This window comes from Bos mutus, chromosome 3 (genome assembly GCF_027580195.1).
Source record: "Bos mutus isolate GX-2022 chromosome 3, NWIPB_WYAK_1.1, whole genome shotgun sequence".
NCBI classification, from domain to species: Eukaryota; Metazoa; Chordata; class Mammalia; order Artiodactyla; family Bovidae; genus Bos; species Bos mutus.
This window is the reverse complement of record NC_091619.1, coordinates 73,232,494-73,258,877: the sequence shown is the minus strand read 5'-3', so window position 1 is coordinate 73,258,877 and position 26,384 is coordinate 73,232,494. Positions and strand designations below refer to the sequence as shown.

The window sequence follows — 26,384 nt, the reverse complement described above, 5'->3', positions numbered from 1 at the left end:
TGACTAAGACGGACCTTTATTGGCAAATAATGTCTCTGCTTTTTAATATGCTGTCTAGGCTGGTCATAACTTTCCTTCCAAGGAGCAAGCATCTTTTAATTTCATGGCTGCAGTCACCATCTGCAGTGATTTTGGAGCCCCCAAAAATAAAGTCTGACACTGTTTCCACTGTTTCCCCATCAGTTTGCCATGAAGTGATGGGACCGGATGCCATGATCTTCGTTTTCTGAATGTTGAGCTTTAAGCCAACTTTTTCACTCTCCTCTTTCACTTTCATTGAGAGGCTCTTTAGTTATTCTTCACTTTCTGCCATAAAGGTGGTATCATCTGCATATCTGAGGTTATTGATATTTCTCCTGGCAATCTTGATTCCAGCTTGTGCTTCCTCCAGCCCAGCATTTCTCATGATGTAATTTGCATATAAGTTAAATAAGCAGGGTGACAATATACAGCCTGACATACTCCTTTTCCTATCTGGAACCAGTCTGTTGTTCCATGTCTGGTTCTAACTGTTGCTTCCTGACCTACGTACAGGTTTCTCAAGAGGCAGGTCAGGTGGTCTGGTATTCCCATCTCTTTCAGAATTTTCCACAGTTTATTATGATCCACACAGTCAAAGGCTTTGGCATAGTCAATAAAGCAGAAATAGATGTTTTTCTGGAACTCTCTTGTTCTTTCGATGATCCAATGGATGTTGGCAATTTGATCTCTGGTTCCTCTGCCTTTTCTAAAACCAGCTTGAACATCTGGAAGTTCATGGTTCACGTATTGCTGAAGCCTGGCTTGGAGAATTTTAAGCATTACTTTACTAGCATGTGAGATGAGTGTAATTGTGCGGTAGTTTGAGCATCCTTTGGCATTCCCTTTCTCTGAGATTGGAATGAAAACTGCCCTTTTCCAGCCCTGTGGTCATAGCTGAGTTTTCCAAATTTTCTGGCATATTGAGTGCAGCACTTTCACAGCATCATCTTTCAGGATTTGAAATAGCTCGACTGGAATTCCATCACCTCCACTAGCTTTGTTCATAGTGATGCTTCCTAAGGTCCACTTGACTTCACATTCCAGGATGTTTGGCTCTAGGTGAGCGATCACACCATCATGATTATCTCTGTCATGAAGATCTTTTTTGTACAGTTCTGTGAATTCTTGCCACCTCTTCTTAATATCTTCTGCTTCTGTTAGGTCCCTACCATTTCTGTCCTTTATGGAGCCCATCTTTGCGTGAAATGGTCCCTTGGTATCTAATTTTCTTGAAGAGATCTCTAGTCTTTCCCATTCTATTTGTTTCCTCTATTTCTTTGCATTGATTGCTAAGGAAGGCTTTCTTATCTCTCCTTGCTATTCTTTGGAACTCTGCATTCAAATGGGTACATCTTTCCTTTTGTCCTTTGCTTTTGGCTTCCCTTCTTTTCACAGCTATTTGTAAGGCCTCCTCAGACAGCCATTTTGCTTTTTTGCATTTCTTTTTCTTGAAGATGGTCTTGACTCCTGTCTCCTGTACAATGTCATGAACCTTCATCCATAGTTCATCAGGTACTCTGTCTATCAGATCTAGTCCCTTAAATCTATTTCAACTACTGATCTTGTGGTAATTTTTCTTCAATGTTATAGATTAAGTAACATATGTGAAGTGTGAGTATGGGGTCTGGCAAAGCATAAAACCTTCAACAAATAGTGGCAAATTTATTAGCCCCACTAACTTAAAGAACACCAAAAAGCTGACTTTCTTTCATAAAATGAAAAATGATAGTACCACTTTTAAAAAGGAAGTTATTTTTTTTCTTTTCTAAATTAATAGTGATATGAAAGGGTGAAAATCTTTGGAAAACTCTGTTCTTTCCAAATTTATGTGAAAATTAATTTTTAAAAGAATCCTAGAGACATTTATTCTTTCTATTCAGAGATGGTTTGCAGTTTCTGAAATGAACCCAAGACAGCAATAAATAGTTGAACCCTGACCAGAGATTATAGAAAATACCAATAGTTCTCTCTTTTTCTGTCTGTCTGTCTCTCTCTCTTTATAACCCTTTTTGTGGCTTCTTGATTTACTGGTAACAATGTAGCCTTGTTGTTGATTTTTCATTTTGGCATGTGTATATGCATGTCTGTGCTAAATGATTTCCCAGAGAGTTTTCTCGTTTCTTTAAATTTTAAGTGGATGATTGGATGATAAAGGTTTGTTCTCTTTTTTTTAGGTGGTAAAAAAGATTGTGCTGAATATAACTCTCCTGGCTTTCAATTGTCTCTTTTCTTTGTGTCAGTGTCCTTTAACATGAATAAAGGTTCTCTTTCTTTGTTCTAAATAATTAAGAACTGACTACACAAAAAGCTTGTAATATACGTTCACCACATGAATTTACTCATTAACATTAATGATGGCTGCTTCTTCATTGCCAGTGAAACACTGCCACCCACCTGCAGAGAAACTGTCTCTCAGGAGAACTGGAGTGGGGCCAAGGCCAGTGCGGCAGGGTGTGCGGGCGGCGGTGCATGCTGACAGCTGGAACTCTGTTTAGAAGAATAGTCACAGAAACTGAGGGAGTGAAAGCTTCTAGGGAGGGAGTGATGACATAGTCAAATGGAGTAGGAAGGCGAAGTAAGGCAAAAACTAGATAATCCATTAATCAGGGCTATAAAGTTTCATTTGTGACTTTTACAATAACAACTTTAGGGGAGAGGAGGAGGGAGCTTCTTGATCTTCCCATTTTCTCTAGTTGATCACATTCATCCATCCTCAAGTTTTCAACCACCACACTGAAGACTCACAGATCTCTTGTGCCAGCTAAGCTCTATCCCTCCATCCTCAGATTTATATGTGCTTTCTGGGCTTACCTGAATATTTACACTCAGCAAGTCTGATCCTGAAACCTATCTCTTGTCTATATTCTCTTTCTTAGTTGGTGACTGTCCATTCAGTCCCACTGCCAGGATGCTGTCATCCTTACTCTTCCTACTTATTCACCTTCCACATCACATCAATGGCCAAGACCTACCAATTTTGCCACCTAAATATTTCTTAAATTTAATTTCTCCACCCTATCAACAGAGCCTTTGTCAGGCCCTCATGATCTCTCAATGGATTAATGATACAGTCTCCTTAACTGATATATCTTAAACCTGATTTTCATTTTTTCCCAATGTATTTTTCACATAGCTGGCAGTGGTAGATGCAAATGTAAATATGACCAGGCTGCCTCCAAGGTTAAGTCTGTTTCCTGTTTTCTCTGTCACTTACAGAGGAAAATTATGCAACCAAACATATAATGCTAATAGGAGTCCTCCCATGATCCATCTACAGCTTACCTCTCCAATCTCTTCTGCTCTGAAAGGAAGTGTTCCTGATACACAAAGCTCTTTCTTGCCTCTCAACTCATCCTATTTCTTCTTCTTCGCATGCTACTTCAGAATTCATCTCAGTTGTCACCTTCTCCTACAATCTTCATTCTTCACTTGCTGAAATTGTTATTTAACTCTCCTCTGTGTCTGTCTATTTACTATATGTACAATTCTGCAATTACACTTACCCAAACTTGTAGTTATTCATTCAATACATATTTACTGAATGCCTACCCTATTCTGGGGAAATAGGACTCAAGAAGAAATACCTTAAATTATGAGACTATGTCTATTTAATCAATGTTTGGTTCAAAGTTAGGATCTCAGTGAATATTTGATACATAAATAATTATGATTTTGCAAAAGTGGATTGTAGAAATGTGTCCGCAAGATTATATAAAACCAAAATAGAGAGACAACTAATCCTGCTCTGCTGCAAGGTCAAGGCAGTCTGCTTGGCAGAAATGCATTGTTAAAGATAAGATTAGAAAACAATTTAGTTGGGTTTTTTAAATGATAAACTGAACCTTAGATGTATAAAATTTGCTCAATAGCATGTGACTTTTTACACATGAAACCAGAATTCAAATCTATGTCTGTTTGCCTCCAAAATATATAATCTTTCCATTATGACTATATGTGAAACAGAGACTCCAGCTATACTATAAGCCACCTTCACTCTGGTTTACTCACCTAGGCAGAGCTAGTCAGTACAGACTGGGTTTTTAGTACCTAGAACTGATTAAGGCATTGATAGTAAAAAACTTAACTTAAATATATAAACTAGCTTATACTAATATGTATGTTCACATATACAAACTTATACTAATATGAAAGTCAGAATTAATGTCATTTCAACCCAGTTGTTCACATATAATATTGATTAATCTCTAGAGATAAAGCCAATATTTTTATAAATGTTAATTACCAAATTTATTTTAACAACCGATAGAGAAGAAAATGGCAACCCACTCCAGTATTCTTGCCTGGAGAATCCCAGGAACGGAGGAGCCTGGTGAGCTGCTGTCTATGGGGTCACACAGAGTCGGACACGACTGAAGAGACTTAGCAGTAGCAGCAGCAGTTATTTTCCCAATGGCTCACAGGTAAAGAATCCACCTGCAATGCAGGAGATGTGGATTCATTCCCTGGGTGGAGAAAACCCCCTGGAGAAGGAAATGGCAACAAACTCCGGTATACTTGCCTGGAAAATCCCATGGACAGAGGAGCCTGGCAGGCTATAGTTCATGGGGTCGCAAAAGAGTCAAACATGACTAAACAACAAAACAAATTATTTGAAAAGCAACAAAAGAAAATTCATGCACACACCCACATACCGCCCCCGCCCCCCCCCACACACACACACATACCACTTGTCTTAAGTAATGTAGAGATACGGGGATTTGCCCCAAATGCCTAACAACAGTTAAGCTAGGTCAAAATTAACATTTAAAGTGGTCCTGTTTATATTCAACTTTTCATTTTTCCTATTTGTTTCTTGGTGCTATTAACTTGCTACCATCAAGTAAAGTAATCATGAATATGTAAGTTAAAGAATATGTTCATTTAAAAAATCTTAATGAAGTTTGTTATCAAGTAGAATGGCCATAGGAACCTTCTGTATCTTATATATTTAAACAGACAGCTCTTATTCCAGTAAAAGAGATAGATTCCCTTCCTTCTAAGACAGTGACCAAAGCTAAAATAAACTTGTTGTCCCAAAGGGAGAAATGATTCAACATTTGGAAGACTTGTTGCTGAGAAGATCTGTATTTTGAAAACAGCTGCAATGATAAAGGAGTATGTCAAGGCTGTATATTGTCACCCTGCTTATTTAACTTAAATGCAGAGTACATCAAGTGAAATGCTGGGCTGGATGAAGCACAGGCTAGAATCAAGATTGCCAGGAGAAATATCCGTAACCTCATATATACAGATGGCACCATCCTTATGGCAGAAAGTGAAGAACTAAAGAGCCTCTTGATGAAAGTGAAAGAGGAGAGTGAAAAAGTTGACTTAAAACTCAACATTCAGAAAACGAAGATCATGGCATCTGGTCCCATCACTTCATGGCAAATAGATGGGGAAACAATGGAAACAGTGAGAGATTTTATTTTGGGGGCTCCAAAATCACTGCAGCTACTGAATGCAGCCATGAAATTAAAAGACACTTGCTCCTTGGAAGGAATGTTATGACCAACCTAGACAGCATATGAAAAAGCAGAGACATTACTTTGCCAACAAAAGTCCACCTAGTCAAGGCTATGGTTTTTCCAGTAGTCATGTATGGATGTGAGTGTTGGACTATAAAGAAAGCTGAGTGCTGAACAATTGATGCTTTTGAACTGTGGTGTTGGAAAAGACTCTTGAGAGTCCCTTGGACTGCAAAGAGATCCAACCAGTTCATCCTAAAGGAAGTCAGTCCTGAATATTCATTGGAAGAACTGATGTTGAAGCTGAAACTCCAATACTTTGGCCACCTGATGCAAAGAACTGACTCACTGGAAAAGACCCTGATTCTGGGAAAGATGGAAGGCAGAAGGAGAAGGGGACGACAGAGGATGAGATAGTTGGTTGGTGTTACCGAATCGATGAACATGTCTGAGTAAGCGCCAGGAGTTGGTGATGGACAGGGAAGCCTGGCATACTGCAGTCTATCAGGTCACAAAGAGTTGGACACAACTGAGTGACTGAACTGACCTGAGGATAAAAAGACTGAGTATTTATTGTAGTTGCCATCTAAGAAAAGAGCTTCTGTACAATATATCCAATATTGCTAAAATGTACTGGAAGGGATTATAAGTTTTCTCCTCCCCTACAGCCTCAATCTTATTTGATACTACCAGCATTTACTATCTCCATACCTCTCACACCAGCCCACAGCTCCATTGCTGCTGGAGACCTTAAAGTGTTGTTGGATCATAAAATCCCCGCTTCTTTGACTGCCCATGTTACTGGCACCAAGTCTTCATGAGTCCTCTACCCAGTGTGTCTCCCTCCTAACTCTTTCTGATAGTACCCTGACTAAAACTCTCATTATTTTTCACCTAGATATTTTCTCATTGTCCTTCTACCTGCTTCTCTGGTCAGAGGTGCCAGTTTCTCAAAAACAAAAATCTGAGTTAGTCCCTCCCTGCTTACGAACATTTAAGGCGTGGATTATAATGTGAGGGATTAGTGTAGAATCATTTAAAAAAGCACACAAATCCAAGCATCCCATATTTTCTAGGACAAAGGCAAAGTCCAGGAATGTTTTTCTTGGAATAAAATGTGCTTTGCAAGGCCCTTGTTCTGTTGTAGTATTTATCTGTTTTGGGGTGGTTTAGTCTCTCAGCCGTGTCTGACTCTTTGCAACCCTTTGAACTGAAGCCCACCAGGCTCCTCTGTCCATGGTATTTCCCAGGCAAGAATACTGGAGCGGATTGCCATTTCCTTCTCCAGGGAATCTTCCTGACCCAGTGATGGAACCAGCATCTATTGTGTTCCTGCATTGTCAGGCAGGTTGTTTACTGACTGAGCCACCAGAGAAACCCCATCTATTTTTACTACATTGTGTTTTATTTTGTGTATTTATAACCGCTAGTTGACTGTATGGGCTTCCCTGGTGGCTCAGATAGTTAAGAATTTGCCCACAAGGCAGAGACCCATTTCGATCCCTGGGTCAGGAAGATCCTCTGGAGAAGGGAATGGCTACCCACTCCAATATTTTACCTGGAGAATCCCATGGACAGAGGATCCTGGTGGGCTACAGTCAAGGGGGTTGCAAAGAGTCAGACATGACTGAGCGACTTTCACACACACAGTTGACTGTATACTTGAGGAAAGGGATACTTTGTTATTCCTCTTTGGGTTCTGACATTGTGTTTGTCACTGAGTTGATGTTCAAGAGGGCTTCCCTGGTGGTGCAGATGGTAAAATATCTGACTGAATACAGATCAGGGTTTTATCGCTGGGTCAGGAAGATCCCCTGGAGGAGGGCATGGCTACCCACTCCAGTATTCTTTCCCAGAGAATTCCATGGACAGAGGAGCCTGGAGAGCTATAGTTCATGGGGTAGCAAAGAGTTGGACACGGCTGAGTGACTTAACACACACACACACACACACACAGATGTTCAAGAGATGCTCATTGAATATAAGCAGTCTGGAAGGAAGGGAAATGGGAAGGATAAAAAGGAAGGAGAGAGGGAAGGAAGGAAAGAGGAGGGAGGGAGAAAGTAAAGAAAGAAGTGAATGAATGTCATAATTGGAAGCCTACAATTTCACCAAGTGCCTACATTAGAATTACTTTTATTCTGTTATTTTTGAATTGGCTTTTTTATAACTAAAATAATTATTAATACCTATTAAACTAATTTAAAAAGCATTTTATTGTAATATGCACAAAATAATTATTTATTTGAACCAGCTTTCATTTCCAAACTCCAAATGAGTTTGGAAATGCTGCAGCCTGAACACTTTCAAGGGGATTCAAAGCAAGAACTTCTAAGAAACCAGCCATTCAGTAACACCAGCTCATTAGGCAATCACCTCTTTTCCCTGATGGAATCCACTTGTGCCAACATAGGGCATTAATAATACTCTCGTTGTGCAACAATGACCTTACATCAAATTTGTCAGGAAAAGGGTTTATCTTTTCACAATTCACAGGCAACTCAGACTTTTAACATCTGTAGTAGGAAAAAATAGAACACCTTATTCTTTCTAAGGAATTACATTTTGAGATCTAACCATTCATATTCATGATGTCATCACTATGTCCTTAATTTTCCAAGCCTGAGCATAAAGGTGATAATAAAATGTTAATCCAAATTATAGTGTGTTGCATTTATGTAGCAGTTCAGGGTTCACAAAGCACTATAACATGTACTCAGATTTACTCAAATTCAGGTCCTTGCTGTTAAAAGATAGTCACTGAATCCAAGTTTTCTTCCGTAACCCCTGTAGGATCATTATGATGGGCTGGAGATTCCCCCTCTTTCATTCACTTTCCCTCCCAGACAGCCACCAGCTGTCAGTTATCACTATTGTCTTTCCCTTGCATAGATCTGATGGTACAGAGGGAACAATATGCTGCAGTAGAAATAGCTTTGTGCCAGACGAAACTGAATTTGAATGCTGGTTCTGGCACTTTCTATATATATGACCCTGTAAAAGTTAACCTCCTAAATTTTCTCATCTACAAAGCAGGGATAATAACACCTTCCTCGCAACGTTGTTGCAAGAAGGAGATTCATATACTTTAAAATCTAGATTAGCGCCTTGCACCTGTATAATAAGCACTCAAGAAATGGCACTATCTTATTATTTGCCACCCACCCCCTGCCTCAGAATTTTCATGAAAGATCAACTGTTTACTGAGAAAATCCCATGTGTCAGGCATTGCATTATACACTGCAGATGCTGCAGAAACCAAAGAAGCTTATGGTCTAGTAATCCCAAAACAGGGGCATCCAGGCTTCAGTAGAGATTAATACAGAATGTTGTGAAAGTATCCACAAATAGAGCATGTAAACCAGTCTTAAGCTGTAACCAGAAAGGTGAGAGGGCCTGAGCTTGAAGAAGAGGGTTGAGGGGAGGTGGGGGAGGGTGGGGTGGAAGAAAGCATCAGCTGGAGACCTGGCATTTACAAAAGTAAAGGAGAGCAGGTGGATACAGAATCTGACGCTGCTCAGTGTAGCTGAAGATGTGGTCCCATAGGATGGCGGGAGGGAAGGTATGAGAAAGAAACAAGAGACAGTAGAATGAGAAGATGAGGCTCTAGAGAAGTAAAGGGCATTGAAAGCTGTATTGAGAAACTTGGACTGTCCCAAAGAGAGGAGAGAGCCGCTGAATACAGTACAGGCAAGAGATGGACTTGCTCACATTTGCTTTTTTAGAAGTAGCACGGCATGACCTATCACAGAGGTCCTTAACCTGGTCCATAAAGCCATGCGTGGGCTTCCAGTGATTTGCAGGCTTCTTGAAATTGGCTGCAAATGTGTATGTTTGTGTGGATGTGTGTGTGTGTTTCTAGAGAGAGTGTCAGTAAGGTTGACTCAAAAATGATTAAAAATCACCATCTGAACAACTTCTTTGGGATAAAGCCCTGACTGCTTTTTTTTTTTTTTAATTTTATTTTATTTTATTTTCAAACTCCACACAATTGTATTAGTTCTGCCAAACATCAAAATGAATCCATCACAGGTATACATGTGCTCCCCATCCTGAACCCTCCTCACTCCTCCCTCCCCATACCATCCCTCTGGGTCATCCCAGTGCACTAGCCCCAAGCATCCAGTATCGTGCATTGAACCTGGACTGGCATCTCGTTTCATACATGATATTTTACATGTTTCAATGCCATTCTCCCAAATCTTCCCACCCTCTCCCTCTCCCACAGAGTCCATAAGACTGTTCCATACATCAGCGTCACTTTTGCTGTCTCGTACACAGGGTTATTGTTATCATCTTTCTAAATTCCATATATATGCGTTAGTATACTGTATTGGTGTTTTTCCTTCTGGCTTACTTCACTCTGTATAATAGGCTCCAGTTTCATCCACCTCATTAGAACTGATTCAAATGTATTCTTGCTTTTATTTTTTAATTTACATTAGAGTACAGCCCTGGGAGTTTGTGATGGACAGGGAAGCCTAGCAAAGTTTAGAAAAGAGTCACTTTTAATTTTTTGCCATTCCTAACATACCTCTGGGCCTTTCCTCCTATTACAGCATCCTGAACTGCCCTGCTCTTCCCAATCTACCCCTACTTCCCCACCCTGCCTTCTGCTCACAGAACCTCATCTCTTTCAAAGCTTGGATGGACTGTTTCTTTCTTCTCTAGAAATTCCCTCTATCCCTTCCCCATTCTTCTCTAGCATAAACACAAGTCAGAGTCATAGAGTTCCGATCACCAAGCTAGAATGAGAGATAGACAAATAGACCAGTGGACTACAGATAGAAAATCTGAAGCCCTGTTGGAAATCCAACAGAATTTGTGTTGCAAATCAGTGGAAAAAATAATGCCCTATTTTTAAAATGGAACAACTGGTCATCTATAAAGAGAAAAGAATGGATCCTTACTTCACTTCATTCTCAAAAATAAATCCCAAATGAGTCAAATCAAAGCATTAAAACTTTTAGGAGGGAAAAAATAGGAGACCATCTGCACACACTAAAACTGAGAGATAAATTTGACTATTGTAAATGTCTTTTTATCAAAAACTACCATAAAAAGAATGGAATAATGAGCCATATTTTGAGAGAACTGTCAAAAAATTCATATTCAGAATATATGATGAACTCTTTTAAATGAATAAAACATGAAACAGTGTTCAGTTTTTTTAGTAATAGATAAACTGCATTACCATTTTACATACCACATATAGGAAAAAATAGTCTGAAAATGTCAAATTTTGGAAATAATGTGAGGAAATGAGAATTCTTATCCATGTTAATAGGACTTTGAATTGTTACAGTCACATTGCAAAAATAAAATTCTATTATTAGTAAATGTGAATGTATGCTTACCCACCTCAGAGAAACATTTGTATATGTGCACTAGGAGGTATATATACACACTTAGCAACGTTGTTCAAAAAATTGGAAATAACTCAAAAGTCTGTGAACAGTAGAATATATGAGAAGATTGTGTTATATGAAGCATAAAGTAGTAAAGATGAATGAGTGGATTATATACATTAACATGGAATAATGTTAAAACACAGTATTGAATGAAAAGATCAAGCTGCAGAAGAAAGTATACCCCCATTATTTCATTTACATAACAATTAACAGACAAATCTCAGCAGTATATAAGTTTAGGATAACTAGTATAAAGATTAACAGACAAATCTTAACAGTATCTATGTTTAGGATTACTAGACCTGTGGTAAAAGGAGAGAGAATGAGAAATTGGTTACTTTTGGTGGATCAGGTAGATGACAAGGGACATGGTTTGGAGGAGAATAAAGTAGCTTTCTTAAACTGGTTTGAGGAATATGGCTCTTTGTTTTATCATCATAATTTAAAAAATATGTATTATATACATTCCTGTGTATATAGATTTCACATTAAAAAATTAAAAAGATAAAGACCATTATAAGATACATGCAATGACCTGGAAATGATGTGGTTCCTCTGTTTAAGGAGCTCCCAGTCTGGGCTTGTTTCCTGCTTCATAGACCACTGTGGGTTGTGAGGGACTTGTTTCTTTATTGTTCCTACTGAGTTGGACATGACTGAGTGACTGAACTGATACTGGTACTACCTTCTGTTGATATTTTTCTGTCTTTTTAAGCTGCATGCTTATTTAACTCTTTCATTTTCATCCAAAATAGCATTTGCACCCATTAAACAACATCTTCCCATTTCTCCCACCATTGTTTTATTACTATGAGTTCAACTTTTTAAGATCCCACATACAAGTGAAATCATACAGAAAATATTTATTTTTCTCTACCTGACTTATTTCACTTTGCATAATGCCTTCAAGTTCCATCCATTTTGTCACAAAAGATGGGACTTTATCTTTTTTATGGATGAATAATATTCAATTGTGTATACAGTTGACTCTTGAACAACATAGGGATTATGGGCACAGACCCCCACACAGTTGTAAATCTGTATATTGTCCTCCCTTGGTATCTATGTGGGATTGGTTTCAGACTTGCCACAGATACCAAAATCTGTGGATGTCAAGTTCCATAGTTGGTTCTCCAGATCCATGGTTCTATATGTGAGGCTTCAACCAATCATGCATTCTGTAGCACATATTGTATATGTGTGTGTGTGTATAGATCTCATATCTTTATCCATTTATCTGCTTATAACACAGGTTTTTCTATGCCTTGTCTACAAGGAACATGGGGGTACAAACACATCTTCAAGATAGCGTTTTTATTTCCTTTGCATATATACCCAGAAATGGTTTTACTATATCATATGGTAGTTCTGTTTTTAATATATTGAGGCTCCTCCATGCTGGTTTTCATGATGACTCTGCCAATTTACATTCCCACCAACAAAGTACACCGTTTCCCTTTTCTCTGCTTCTTTGTTATCACTTGTTGTGTCTTGTCTTTTTAATAACAAGTGTGAGTCCTTATCTGATTGTGGTTTTGATTTGCATTTCCCTGATGACCGGTAATGACAAGCTTCTTTTCATGTACCTGTTGGCCATCTGTATGTTTTCTTTGGAAAAGTGTATATTCAAATATTTTGCCAATTTTTTAATTAGATATTTTAGTATTGAGTTGTATGAGTTTCATGTATATTTTGGATATTAACCCCTTTTCAGATAAAGGTTTGCAGGTATTTTCTCCCATTCTGTATGTTTTATTTCTGCTGGTCACTTCTTTTGCTCTGCACAAACTTTTTGGTTTCATGTAGTCCTACTTGTTTATTTTTGCTTCTGTTGCCTGTGCTTTTGGTGTCATATACAAAAAATCTTTGCCAATACCAATGTCAAGGAGCATTCCCCCTATCTTTTCTTCTAGAAATTCTACAGTTTCAGGTCTTATATTTAAGGCAGTAATTCATTTTGAGTTATTTCTGTGATTGGCATAAGATAGGAGTACAATTTCATTCTTCCACTTGCAGTTATCCATTTTTCCCAACACCATTTAATGAAGAGCCTATCCTTTCCACATTGCATCTTTTTGGCTCCCTTGTCAAATATTAATTGACCATACATGAGTGGGTTCATTTCTGAGCTCTCAGTTCTATTCCACTCATCTACATACCTATTTTTATGCCATTATCATACTTTTTTCTATTTTGACCTACATTGATGTTTTAATCCCACAAGTAGACATTTTGTTTTTGTTTTATTCTTTTTCTCCCCATCTTTTTTATTCATACTCTTCTTCCCTCCTCCCTTTCTCCCTCTCTCTTTTCCCTTCTTGCCAACCTTCCTTCCCTCCCTCTTTCCTTTCCTCCCTTCTCCCTTCCTCCCTTCTCACCTCACTCAAGACTGAGAAAGTTATATATTCACCACTGACTCTTTTTGCAGAACCCAGAGTTTTTCTTTCCCTTACTGAAGTATCACCCATAGGAGAATCCAACTGTGTATAGAGTGGTCTCTTAGCCAGTCTCCAACCTCTGTTGAGACCCCAAGCAGTCTTCTATCTTCCACTGGCAGAAACAACAACAACAACAAAACAACCCTTAGTCTTCATCCACCAGAGACCAGCAGATACCACCAGAGCAGAAGCTAAATACAGACCCACTCAACTCTGTGTAGTAACATTTTCTTGTTATTCTGGAATTTGAGAGATTCCAGTATTTCAGCCAGGGCTCAGCTATGCATTAAAGGAATGTGTGTGTGTGTGTGTGTGTGTGTGTGTGTGTAACTTATTGTACTAAAAAATTTTCCTTTGAATATTTAGTCTACCATGCTGAAATAGGAATTGATGGGAATCTCATGTCCTTATGCTCAGTGTTGAAATAGACCATATCATATACTAGGTGTTCAATAAACATATTTTAAATGCATATGGATGTTGTAGACATAGAGAATTCCCTCCACAATCCTAATATCTCCATGCTGTCAAGTATATATTTGAAACTAGTTTGAGTTACACAGTCTTTGTTTGTTTGTTTGTTTCCTGTGTGCTATTTATTTTTATTTTTTTCTTTCGTTTTTTTTTTTATTTTATTTTATTTAACTTTACAATATTGTATTGGTTTTGCCATATATCAAAATGAATCTGCCACAGGTATACATGTGTTCCCCATCCTGAACCCTCCTGCCTCCTCCCTCCCCATACCATCCCTCTGGGTTGTCCCAGTGCACCAGCCCCAAGCATCCAGTATCGTGCATCGAACCTGGACTGGCGACTCGTTTCATTTATGATATTATACATATTTCAATGCCATTCTCCCAAATCATCCCACCCTCTCCCTCTCCCACAGAGTCCATAAGACTGATCTATACATCAGTGTCTCTTTTGCTGTCTCATATACAGGGTTATTGTTACCATTTTCTAATTTCCATATATATGCATTAGTATACTGTATTGGTGTTTTTCTTTTTTTTTTTTTTTCAGTGTTACAGCTCTATTTTATTTAGAAGATAGCAGGAGAGAGAGAGAGAAAAAAAAGAGCACACGCACGCGGGAGAGAGAGTCTGAGAGAAAGCGCTTTGGCTCCTCCTTTTATATGTTTTTTTCCTCCACCTGGGCCTGCCCTATGCAAATTGGGCTTAGCCAGGAGTGCTGTTTGTTCTGTTTGTTCTGCCTGAAGTCTTCACTCTGGTCCTTGGACCTTCCTTGTCTTTTAGCCGCCGCCATTTTGGACTCCTTTTCCCTATTCTACCTACCTAACATTCCCCCCTCAAGAGATGGGAGGCCCAATTCCTTGGGAATAGGGGCGTTGAGGTCTTTCTGGCTACTTCCTGCTGAACTGGGGCAGCGAGGGGTATTGGGCCTCCCCCACTTGCTAGTCTCAAGCCTCAGAGTCCTTATAGCGGTGTCCAAGGGTGTGTGATATTTTCCATGGTCAGCTGTAGTTTTATATCTTTGTTGAACTGGCACTGCATGTTGTAGCTGGTTGACCTGGGCAGAGACAAAACAGGTTAGACAATTGATAGTACATGGAATAATCATAAGCATCATCAATATAGCATAACAAGGACTAGTAGGGGCATTGGTCAATTTTAAATTCACATTGCCAGGATAGCTCAAGTCCCTCTTTGTTCAAGGATCAGAAGATCTATCTCCTGTCTGTTTTGGAGTACAGTCTCTGTCAAGCTGTGCTGGCTCCTTAGAGTTATCCTGAGAAATTTTATCCCCAGAAACCAGATTTTGGGGGTGTTCATTAGAATGACACTCATTGGTAGTTCTGAATAGGTCTGAAGAGGAGAAGGAGGCCAAGGAGAAGGAGGCCAAGGCCCAGGAGAAGGAGAGAAAGAAAGAGACAAGGCATGCCCAGATGCTGGCCGCCTCCAGAGAAGCCCTATGGCAAACCCCGAGTCCTTGAAGGACAAGGCACGAGACAGATGCCTGATCTGTAGACAGGTGGGGCATTGGGCCAAAGAGTGTCCAAACCGTGACAAGTCTCCTAGAATGGCTTGCCACAATGCCATCAACTGGGACATTGGGCGGCACTCTGCCCTGGGGACCCCAAGAGCCTCAAGGTCAAGCACCAAGCCTACCCTCCCGATGGTTCAAGAGGACTGAAGCAGCCCGCTCCAGCCAGCCCGCCTGTCACAGATAACCATCACGGGGCTGGAGCCAAGGGTGTTTTTCTTTCTGTCTTACTTCACTCTGTATAATAGGCTCCAGTTTCATCCACCTCATTAGAACTGATTCAAATGTATTCTTTTTAATGGCTGAGTAATACTCCATTGTGTATATGTACCACATATGTATCCATTCATCTGCTGATGGACATCTAGGTTGCTTCCATGTCCTGGCTATTATAAACAGTGCTGCGATGAACATTGGGGTACACGTGTCTCTTTCAATTCTGGTTTCCTCAGTGTGTATGCCCAGCAGTGGGATTGCTGGGTCATAAAGCAGTTCTATTTCCAGTTTTTTAAGGAATCTCCATACTGTTCTCCATAGTGGCTGTACTAGTTTGCATTCCCACCAACAGTGTAAGAGGGTTCCCTTTTCTCCACACCCTCTCCAGCATTTATTGCTTGTAGACTTTTGGATCACAGCCATTCTGACTAGTGTGAAATGGTACAGTTCAGTTCAGTTCAGTCACTCAGCCGTGTCCGACTTTTTGTGACCCCATGAATCACAGCACGCCAGGCCTCCCTGTCCATCACCAACTCCCGGAGTTCACCCAGACTCACGTCCATCAAGTCAGTGATGACATCCAGCCATCTCATCCTCTGTCGTCCCCTTCTCCTCCTGCCCCCAATCCCTCCCAGCATCAGAGTCTTTTCCAATGAGTCAACTCGTTGTATGAGGTGGCCAAAGTACTGGAGTTTCAGCTTTAGCATCATTCCTTCTAAAGAAATCCCAGGGCTAATATCCTTCAGAATGGACTGGTTGGATCTCCTTGCAGTCCAAGGGACTCTCAAGAGTCTTCTCCAACACCACAGTTCAAAAGCATTAATTCTTCGGCACTCAGCCTTCTTCACAGTCCAACTCTCACATCCATACATGACCACAGGAAAAATCATAGCCTTGACTAGACGGGCCTTTGTTGGCAAAGTAATGTCTCTGCTTTTCAATGTGCTATCTAGGTTGGTCATAACTTTCCTTCCAAGGAGTAAGCGTCTTTTAATTTCATGGCTGCAGTCACCATCTGCAGTGATTTTGGAGCCCAAAAAAGTAAAGTCTGACACTGTTTTCACTGTTTCCCCATCTATTTCCCATGAAGTGATGGGACCGGATGCCATGATCTTCGTTTTCTGGATGTTGAGCTTTAAGCCAACTTTTTCACTCTCCTCTTTCACTTTCATCAAGAGGCTTTTGAGTTCCTCTTCACTTTCTGCCATAAGGGTGGTGTCATCTGCATATCTGAGGTTATTGATATTTCTCCCGGCAATCTTGATTCCAGCTTGTGTTTCTTCCAGTCCTGCGTTTCTCATGATGTACTCTGCATAGAAGTTAAATAAGCAGGGTGATGATATACAGCCTTGATGTACTCCTTTTCCTATTTGGAACCAGTCTGTTGTTCCATGTCCAGTTCTAACTGTTGTTTCCTCACCTGCATACAAATTTCTCAAGAGGCAGATCAGGTGGTCTGGTATTCCCATCTTTTTCAGAATTTCCCACAGTTTATTGTGATCCACACAGATACTACAAACACATTATCCCTCTTTTGCCTTTATCTGGTTATCTTGTGCTGGCTCTTAGGTGATACATATTTTTTAATTACCTCTTCCAGATATACTTTAATGAGTCAACCTCATCACCATCATCAATGTAAATTTGAGCAGACTTCTACAAGTGTGTTCTCATTACATCTGATATTTACCTTAGCATAGTCTTTTCACATTGTATTTCATATCTGAATATTACACTGTAAGCTGATCTACTGAGCTCAATTGCTGTGTCTTATTCATTTTATGTCCCTTGCACTTAGCATATTGTTCAGTTTTGTGGCAGATATCAATGAATGGTTTTCCATAAATTAATGAATAACACTTTTTAGAATGTGCATTTTTGGTCCCAAATATGTTTTATTTTCAACAGTTAGGCCTTTCTCTTTTGTATCAGCTCCCTTACAAACACCTAACAATTCCTGTTTGGAGTCAGTAATTTAAATTGCATAGTCTTCTCAAATCAGTTTCTGTCAGAGTTAAATTGCTTCCTTTAGTCCAAGAAAAAGAACACTTTAGTACTCAAATATTTTAAGACTCAAAACAATTTTTTTTAAATGGGAAGTATCATTAGTAAATTAAAGGCAGAATAACCATAATCATTAAGAGTTTTACTTTAATTAACTATTAATTATAATTGCTGTTTTATACTATATTGAAGAATTTATGATAATTCCTTACCTCATTTTCATTCAAAGTTTGAATATTTAAAGAATCTTTAAGATGCCTTCATTTCTTTGCCAACTTATAGACATCATGACTCATATTCAAGAGTTCACTGCTTTGTTTATTAAATTTAGACTCCATTGAGATTGTTTGTCTATCTGAAACTTCCAAACCAGTGAAGTACCACTTAAACTAGAATTTAGTGCTTTCCTCATTTTCACTTTACTTGCCTAAGTATACTTTCAAATATATTTATTCAACATACAGTATGTGTAGGGCACTATGTCAGTCACTTTGTTATATACAAAGGTGAAATAAATTGACACCAAGATGAATCAGATGTGACTCCTGCCTTCAGAGACCTCATCATCTAGAAAAGTAAGGAATAGATTATTATGCAAATATATATATATTTCTGTATTAACATGTAAATATTAGTAAAGACTAACAGTTATCAAGCTCTTACTATGTGCCAAATGTAGTTTTACATTTTTACAAGTAATTCATTTTATCAAATCCAAGGTTATTGATTATAAGATACAGCATTACCATTATTATAGTACCATGAAGGGAAAAAACACTGCTTTAAAAATAAAACAATCTAGATTGGGAGATGAATCCCAAATATCAAAGATGTTAATACGTGAAAAAGTGCAAGACTTAAAATTGACGACAGGCATTAGAGGTAAAGAACCTGCCTGCCAATGCAGGAGACACAAGAGATGCACATTTGATCCCTGGATAAGGAAGATCACCTGGAGGAGGGCATTGCAACCAACTCCAGTATTTTTGCCTGGAGAATCCCATAGACAGAAGAGCCTGGCATGCTACGGTCCAAAGGGTCACAAAGAGTTGGGCATGACTGAAGTGACTTACCACGCATGCACACACAAAGTAACTCATTTAATTCTCTCAACAATCTTTCAAGTAAGGTAATGTTATCCCCATTTTACAGATGAGGAAATTGATAGAGTTCAGAGATGTTAGGCAACTTTCCCAAGATCATACAGATAGTAGATAAGTGGGGATTGAATCCACATCAGCCTGATTCCAATGCCATGCTCTTAACCACTGTACCATAACTGTCTTGGATCTCTTAATGTACTAGTGTGTTCAGAAATCCCAAACCTTTTCTTCCTGATGTGGCTTCATTTAAAATTGAAGAAGAATGTAGCCTCTATTAATTCTTGAGATAAGCTGAGAATTTAGTTGAGAAAATAAGACTTGAATTTACAGATTGAAAGAAAAAGAATGTTTTGATAATAATTTATCTGAATTTTGCATAAAATGGTTATAATATACTAAGGAGTAACTAATACAATTTACCAGTATCAACCAAGATCAATAGGGTTGATTTAAAAAAAATATATATATATATATATTTATATATATATATATATATATATATATATATATATATCTGTAGCTATATATCTATATCTGCAGCTATAACTAACCACGTTGCATGTAGTGCAATGGTCTTAATAGAATGATAGACCCTGGAAAAAAATTTAAGTTAACTTTGGCCATGAGTGTAGACATTTTTTTTCCCCTATATATTAAGGGAAAATTAGTAGTTAGTGGAAACTGTCCATTGAAGTTCTCTTTTTTAGATTTTATAAAAGTAAGTAGCAATATTTCTATGGAGAATATTGAAATTCTAGCACTACATGAAATATTGCAAATGAGCTTTGTAAGGAGCCAAAAATGACAAACATATTTATCCTAAATAACAACTAACACAATATATTTTGTAAAAAAAAATCTGAGTTAAGAAATAATAACCATGTACTATATAAATTATGAATTATGTGTGAGAACAAGCAATAGTTAAATGTACTGTTTGCCAATTGCACAGGCATGGATACCAGAGACTTCATCTGTGGAAATTCAGCACAACAGAATTAGAAATGTTAAACAGAAGAGATCTCATTAAGATAATTCTTTCAGAAATGAGTAAGAAATTTCAGTCCCAGCTGTTCAAATCTTGAGTAGTCAAGGTGAGATGGACATAGCGAAAAAAAATCTAACTGCATTATTTCCAGAAACAAGATACTGGAAAAACCTACATAAAAAATTACCAGATCACTATTATTTCTTGGGTTTCCCTGGTGGCTCATATGATAAAGAATCTATGTGTAATGCAGGACACTCAGGTTAAGTCCCTGGGTAAGGAAGATCCCCTGAAGAAGCAACTGGCTACCCATTCCAGTATTCTTTCATGGGAAATCCCTGGCAGGTTACGGTCCATGGGGTTGCAGATTCAGACATGACTGAGTGACTAACTTGAAACCTGAGAACTAACAGGTGACTAACTTGGAACTAACTTATTAAAAATGATGATTTTTATCTTCATCCCAGACCCATCATATCAGTATTTCTTTGGGCAAAACCCAAGGAGCCACATTTTAACAAGCACCTCCACCCACCAGTGATTAAAACCATGTGGCATTTGAGAACCATTGCATTACCACTTGACTCGTCCCCATCTAGTACTTTTGGATTCGTGGCAGAAACGAACCAACTACTAGTGGTCATTTTTTTCATTAAATATCAGAGATTAAATGTTTCATTTGCTAGATATTTATGAAGCAGTGTGGGGTACACAAAAGAAATGTGAGTGCATATATTCAACTGTATTGCATTTCTTGCATGTCTGATAAACAGCTGTTTGACATGATTAAATGAAAGTAATTTGTGGTTGTGGTGAAAGAGAATTGAGGTAATCCTGGTAGCTGAGGGAATAAAAAGGAAGTGGCTACTTGAGAAATTATTTCAAAGAAAAAAAAATCGATTGGTTCACTGGCAAATTAAACATTAATGTTAAACCGAAGGGAGAAATATTGAATACTTTGAGTGGCGAATCTGGGTAGCAGAGAATAGGGAGGGACTAATATGGGGATGGAATGTGCAAAAATTCTGAAAAGAATCCAGACTATTCTGTGGAAGGGTGTGGAAGAAAGTGAGACTTTTGTACTGGTCCTTTTATTACCACATTGGTAAAGATGGTGAATTGAATGTTGCTTCTAAGTTTATATATAAGTGGATTTAACCAAATTAAGATCTAATCAATTATTATTTTCTTTTCACAGCAATTGTTCAACTGTCAAGCTCTAAAAAAGCTAAGTATTCCTGACAATGACCTTTCAAATCTGCCAACCACTATCGCTAGTTTAGTAAACCTTAAAGAACTCGACATCAGTAAAAATGGTAAGATCTTCAGTTCATCTATAAATAACTTGAATTTTTTTTCCTTTTTTTTTCTTTTTTTAAATTTTATTTTATTTTTAAACTTTACATAATTGTATTATTTTTGCCAAATATCAAAATGAATCCACCAACTTGAATTTTTAACTGAAAATTTGCTTTAAATGTTTTCTCTTAGAAAATGATATAACACCTTTTCCTTGTTTATGTTACAACTCTAACTTAATGTTTGTTGAAAAACTAAATCCTGAATTATAAAACTGAAGACAGAAAACTTCTCTCCCCTCCTTTTACTAATGTCCTTGACTCACTCAGGCCTTATTTCCCCTTGCATTCAGATATGTGATTTAACCTCTCTGAGATTATTTTAGTGACGTTACATTGTATATTTTCCTCATTCTTTGAGGAAAAGTTTTTCCAACATGTTTCAGATATCACCGGCTCAATAGTGAGGTGTGAAGTTGCTCAGTCGTGTCCGACTCTTTGCGACCCCATGGGCTGTAGCCTACCAGGCTCCTCTGTCCATGGGATTTTCCAGGCAATAGTCCTAGAGTGGATTGCCATTTCCTTCTCCAGGGGATCTTCCCAACCCAGGGATCGAATGTGGGTCTCCCACATTGTAGACAGACGCTTTACCGTCTGAGCCACCCGCTCAATAAGGCCTACCCATTCACCCTTTTTGGCACTCGGGCCTTAGAGAACATCTAATCTCCCTGTCTCTGCTCCTTTTTCTCCCGTAGCAGTGACCATCTTCTCAATACATATAATTTACTTATTTTTTATGGTTTTGTCTCCCCTCTCTTGCCCCAAAATATAAACTACATATGTGACAGGAGGGATATTACTCTGTTTTAGTCACCGATGTATCTCGGATATTTAGAGCAATACCTGGTGAATAATAAGCACTCAGTAGTATTTGTTATAACTTTGGCCAAACATTATATCTGGTGATTTGGTTGATATTCGTGTTAATGATGTTTTTTTCTTAATGTTTTTGGGAGTCTCCTGTGTTCTCATATGTTCATTAAATCCTCATTTTCTTCCAAATGAACATGGCCCTCCATTTTATTAGAATAAAGCAAGGATCAGTCAAAAAAGGTTATGTCTAGGCATTATGAGGATATAAAGCAGGACTCCTCTGTCATTAAGCTAGTTGGTTAAACTTTATGTGTGTATGTATGTATTGCTTTGTTAAGTTAAGGCATTATTATTGGGGCCAAAGAAATAGACATGAACAAAGCAGATCCTTGCCTTCATGAAACTTACATTCTAGAACGTGCATTTGACATTAAATAAATAGTTAAAAGGAAAGATATACCCATTTAAGCAGAGTTCTAAAGAATAGCAAGGAGCAATAAGAAAGCCTTCCTCAGTGATGAATGCAAAGAAATAGAGGAAAACAATAGAATGGGAAAGACTAGAGATCTCTTCAAGAAAATTAGAGATGCCAAGGGAATATTTCATGCAAAGATGGGCACAATAAAGTTCAGAAATGGTATGGACCTAACAGATGCAGAAGGTATTAAGAAGAGGTGGCAAGAATACACAGAAGAACTGTACAAAAAAAGATCTTCATGATCCAGATAACCACAGTGGTGTGATAACCAACCTAGAGCCAGATATCCTGGAATACGAGGTCAAGTGGGCCTTAGGAAGCATCATGACGAACAAAGCTAGTGGAGGTGATGGAATTCCAGTTGAGCTATTTCAAATTCTAAAAGATGATGCTGTGAAAGTGCTGCACTCAATATGCCAGCAAATTTGGAAAACTCAGCTATGACCACAGGACTGGAAAAGTGCAGTTTTCATTCCAATCCCAAAGAAAGGAAATGCCACAGAATGCTCAAACTACTGCACAGTTGCACTCATCTCACACGCTAGTAAAGTATTACTCAAAATTCTCCAAGCCAGGCTTCAATATTGTGTGAACTGTGAACTTGCAGATGTTCAAGTTGGATTTAGAAAAGGCAGAGGAACCAGAGATCAAATTGCCAACATCCATTGTATCATAGAAAAAGCAAGGGAGTTCCAGAAAAACACCTTCTTCTGCTTTATTGACTATGCCAATGCCTTTGACTGTGTGAATCACTACAAACTGTGGAAAATTCTGAAAGAGATGGGAATACCAGACCAGCTGACCTGCCTCCTGAGAAGTCTGTATGCAGGTCAGGAAGCAACAATTAGAACTGGACATGGAACAGTAGACTGTTCCAAATAGGGAAAGAGTATGTTAAGGCTGTATATTGTTTTACCCTGCTTATTTAACTTACAGGCAGAGTACATCATGAGAAATGCTGGTGTGGATGAAGCACAAGCTGGAATCAAGATTGCTTGGAGAAATATCAATAACCTCAGATATGCGGATGACACTGCTCTTATGGCAGAAAGCAAAGGACTAAAGAGCCTCTTGATGAAAGTGAAAGATGAAGTGAAAAAGCTGGCTTAAAACTCAACATTTGGAAAAGATCATGGCATCTGGTCCCATCACTTCATGGCAAATAGATGGTGAAACAATGGAAACAGTGGCAGATTTTATTTTTGGGGGGCTCCAAAATCACTGCAGATGGTGACTGCAGCCATGAAATTAAAAGACACTTGCTCCTTGGAAGAATAGTTATGACCAACCTAGACAACATATGAAAAAGCAGAGACATTACTTTGCCAACAAAGGTCCATTTAGTCAAAGTTATGGTTTTTCCAGTAATCATGTATGGATGTGAGAGTTGAACTATAAAGAAAGCTGAGTGCCGAAAAATTGATGCATTTGAAATGTGTTGTTGGAGAAGACTCTTGAGAGTCCCTTGGACTGCAAGCAGATCCAACCAGTCCATCCTAAAGGAAGTCAGTCCTGAATATTCATTGAAAGGACCGATGCTGAAGCTGAAACTCCAATACTTTGGCCACCTGATGCGAAGAGCTGACTCATTGGAAAATACCCTGATGCTGGGAAAGATTGAAGGCAATAGGAGAAGAGGATAACAGAGGATGAGATGATTGGATGGCATCACTGACTCAATGGGCATGAGTTTGAGTAAACTCCAGGAGTTGGTGATGGACACGGAGACCTGGTGTGCTGCAGTCCATGGGGTCGCAAAGAGTCAGACACGACTGAGCAACTAAACTGAACTGAACTGAAATAATTATCGGTGATTAAGTAAAAATTGAGTTAAAGATACATTGAAAGTGAAGGACATGCATATTAGTAGGACATAATCCAGTCTGTGTAGTTAGATAAAGTTACCCTAAGAAATAATAACTAAATCCAGCCATGACAGATAATAGTTGTTATTCAGTGGGTATAAAGTTTCATTTGTACTGGGTGAATAACTTCTAGAGATTCACCATCCTACATCGTGCCCATAGGTTAAATTACAGTATTGTGCACTTCAGAATAACTGGTGTTATCCCAATGTCCTTCTTGATTTGATTTTCTTAATAGTCTTTATGAGTAACCAACATAGTGTATTTTAACTTGTTTATGTATTATTATCTGTGCTGTCCTTAGTCACTCAGTTGTGTCTGATTCTTTGCCACCCCATGGACTATAGCCTGCTATGCTCCTTTGTCCATGGGGATTTTCCAAGCAAGAATACTGGAGTGGGTTGGTTGCCATGCCCTCCTCCATAGGATCTTCCAAAGCCAGGGTTTGAACCCAGTTTTCCCCCATGGCAGGTGGATTCTTTACTGTCTGAGCCACAGGGAAGCCCAAGAATACTGGAGTGGGTAGCCTATCCCTTCTCTAGCATATCTTCCCGACCAAGGAATTGAACCAGGGTCTCCTGCATTGCAGGTGGATTCTTTAGCAGTTGAGCTACCAGGGAAGCCCTATATATTTTTTAGATTCCCCTAACTAAAAAGTTCAGTGATGTTCTAACTTTTTATCATTGTTTTGGTCACTGATACATCTCTACTGGATAAAACAATGCATGGCACATTATAGGAGTTCAGTACAATTTATTTGATGAATTCATAAATGAATGGTCCTTCTGGACATGGAACACTTGTTGAAATATACCAGTTTAAGTAACTAACAGTCTTCAAGACTATGAGAGTCATAGAAAAGTTTACATTCTCACTGGGCAGAGAAGACTAACATAAAAATAATCAAGGAATATTGTAAAGCATTACATTGGGTTGGCCAAATTTTGTTTGGGTTTTTCTGTAAGATACTATGGAAAAATCTGAACCAATTTTTTGAGGAGACCAATATAATGAAGTGATTAATTATATGGCATGTGTGTGTGAGCTCCAGGTTTCCCACATGGCACTAGAGGTAAGGAACTAGTGATAAAGAACTTGCCTGCCAATTAGGTGACAAAAGAGACATGGGTTCGAAACTTGGGTGGGAAAGATCCCCTGGAAGAGTGCATGGTAACCCACTCCAGTATTCTTACTTGGAGAATCCCAGGAACAGAGGAGCCTGGTACAGTCCATAGGATCACAAAGAATTAGACATGACTGAGGTGAAGTCGCTTCAGTTACGTACAGCTCTTTGCGACCCTATGGACTATAGCTTCGCCAAACTCCTCTATCCTTGGGATTCTCCAGGCAAAAATACTGGAGTGGGTGTCCATACCTCCGGGTATCTTCCCAACCCAGAAATCCAGTCCACCTCTCCTGCACTGCAGGAAGATTCTTTACTGCTGAAGTCCACCCGGGAAGCCCTAACTATATGGCACAAATTACAATTGTAAATTCTTAGAGAGTAAGATTAATGGAGACTGATTTATGATTAGGGTAAGATAAAGAATAATCTATATATAGATTTATCTATATAAGATAAAGAATATAGCTTGAGGAATTCCTTGAAGCACAGTAACATATGAATAAAGGAGAGCATTTCATTTGAAGGAAACAATGGAGTACAAATGGACACACATATTTCTATACCAACTTGACTTACCACTTAGAGGGGTTTCAGGAAGACCGTCCTAAAAGGATCATTTGCCAACTTAGTGAACAGCAATTAGATTTAGGCCAATTGAAAGATGATGTGAGGTCTACCTTCATTCTTTTAAAAATAGACTTAGAGCCCACATATTTTTATGGATTGATATTTCTTTACTAACAATACTATTTATATGTTTATATACATTCACACAGGAAATTCTGTTTTCAAATTACAATTTCTGGGATATATTTTATAACCAAATGTAACAGTCCCTTGGTCTTCAGGCAGGTCAGGTTTGACTAGATAGTTCGAATAAATAAAAATCTATCTTATTCTTAAAGAGAATCAGAAGAAAATTCATCACCAAATACAGACATGAAACTTCTAAGAAATACGACATTTTTATGAGCACTGTAGTCATCTCCTAGCAGTTTTCTTGCGTCACAAAATTTTTGTTGCCAGGATGTAAACTGCAAGTTATAGTTCTGCTCAGAAATAAGTCTGTGAACATAATTAGAAGTCCT

General features: G+C 38.5%; 1 protein-coding gene across 3 annotated transcripts in view; it reads left to right on the top strand.

Moving 5' to 3' along the window:
* Positions 1-26,384, top strand: part of LRRC7 (leucine rich repeat containing 7) — a 478,825-nt gene that overhangs the window by 113,716 nt on the left and 338,725 nt on the right. For all 3 annotated transcript variants that reach the window (XM_070364524.1, XM_005898157.2, XM_070364529.1), the window contains one exon: positions 20,855-20,972. In XM_070364524.1, coding sequence (XP_070220625.1) covers positions 20,855-20,972 — 118 coding nt within the window. The remainder of the gene's footprint in view (positions 1-20,854; positions 20,973-26,384) is intronic.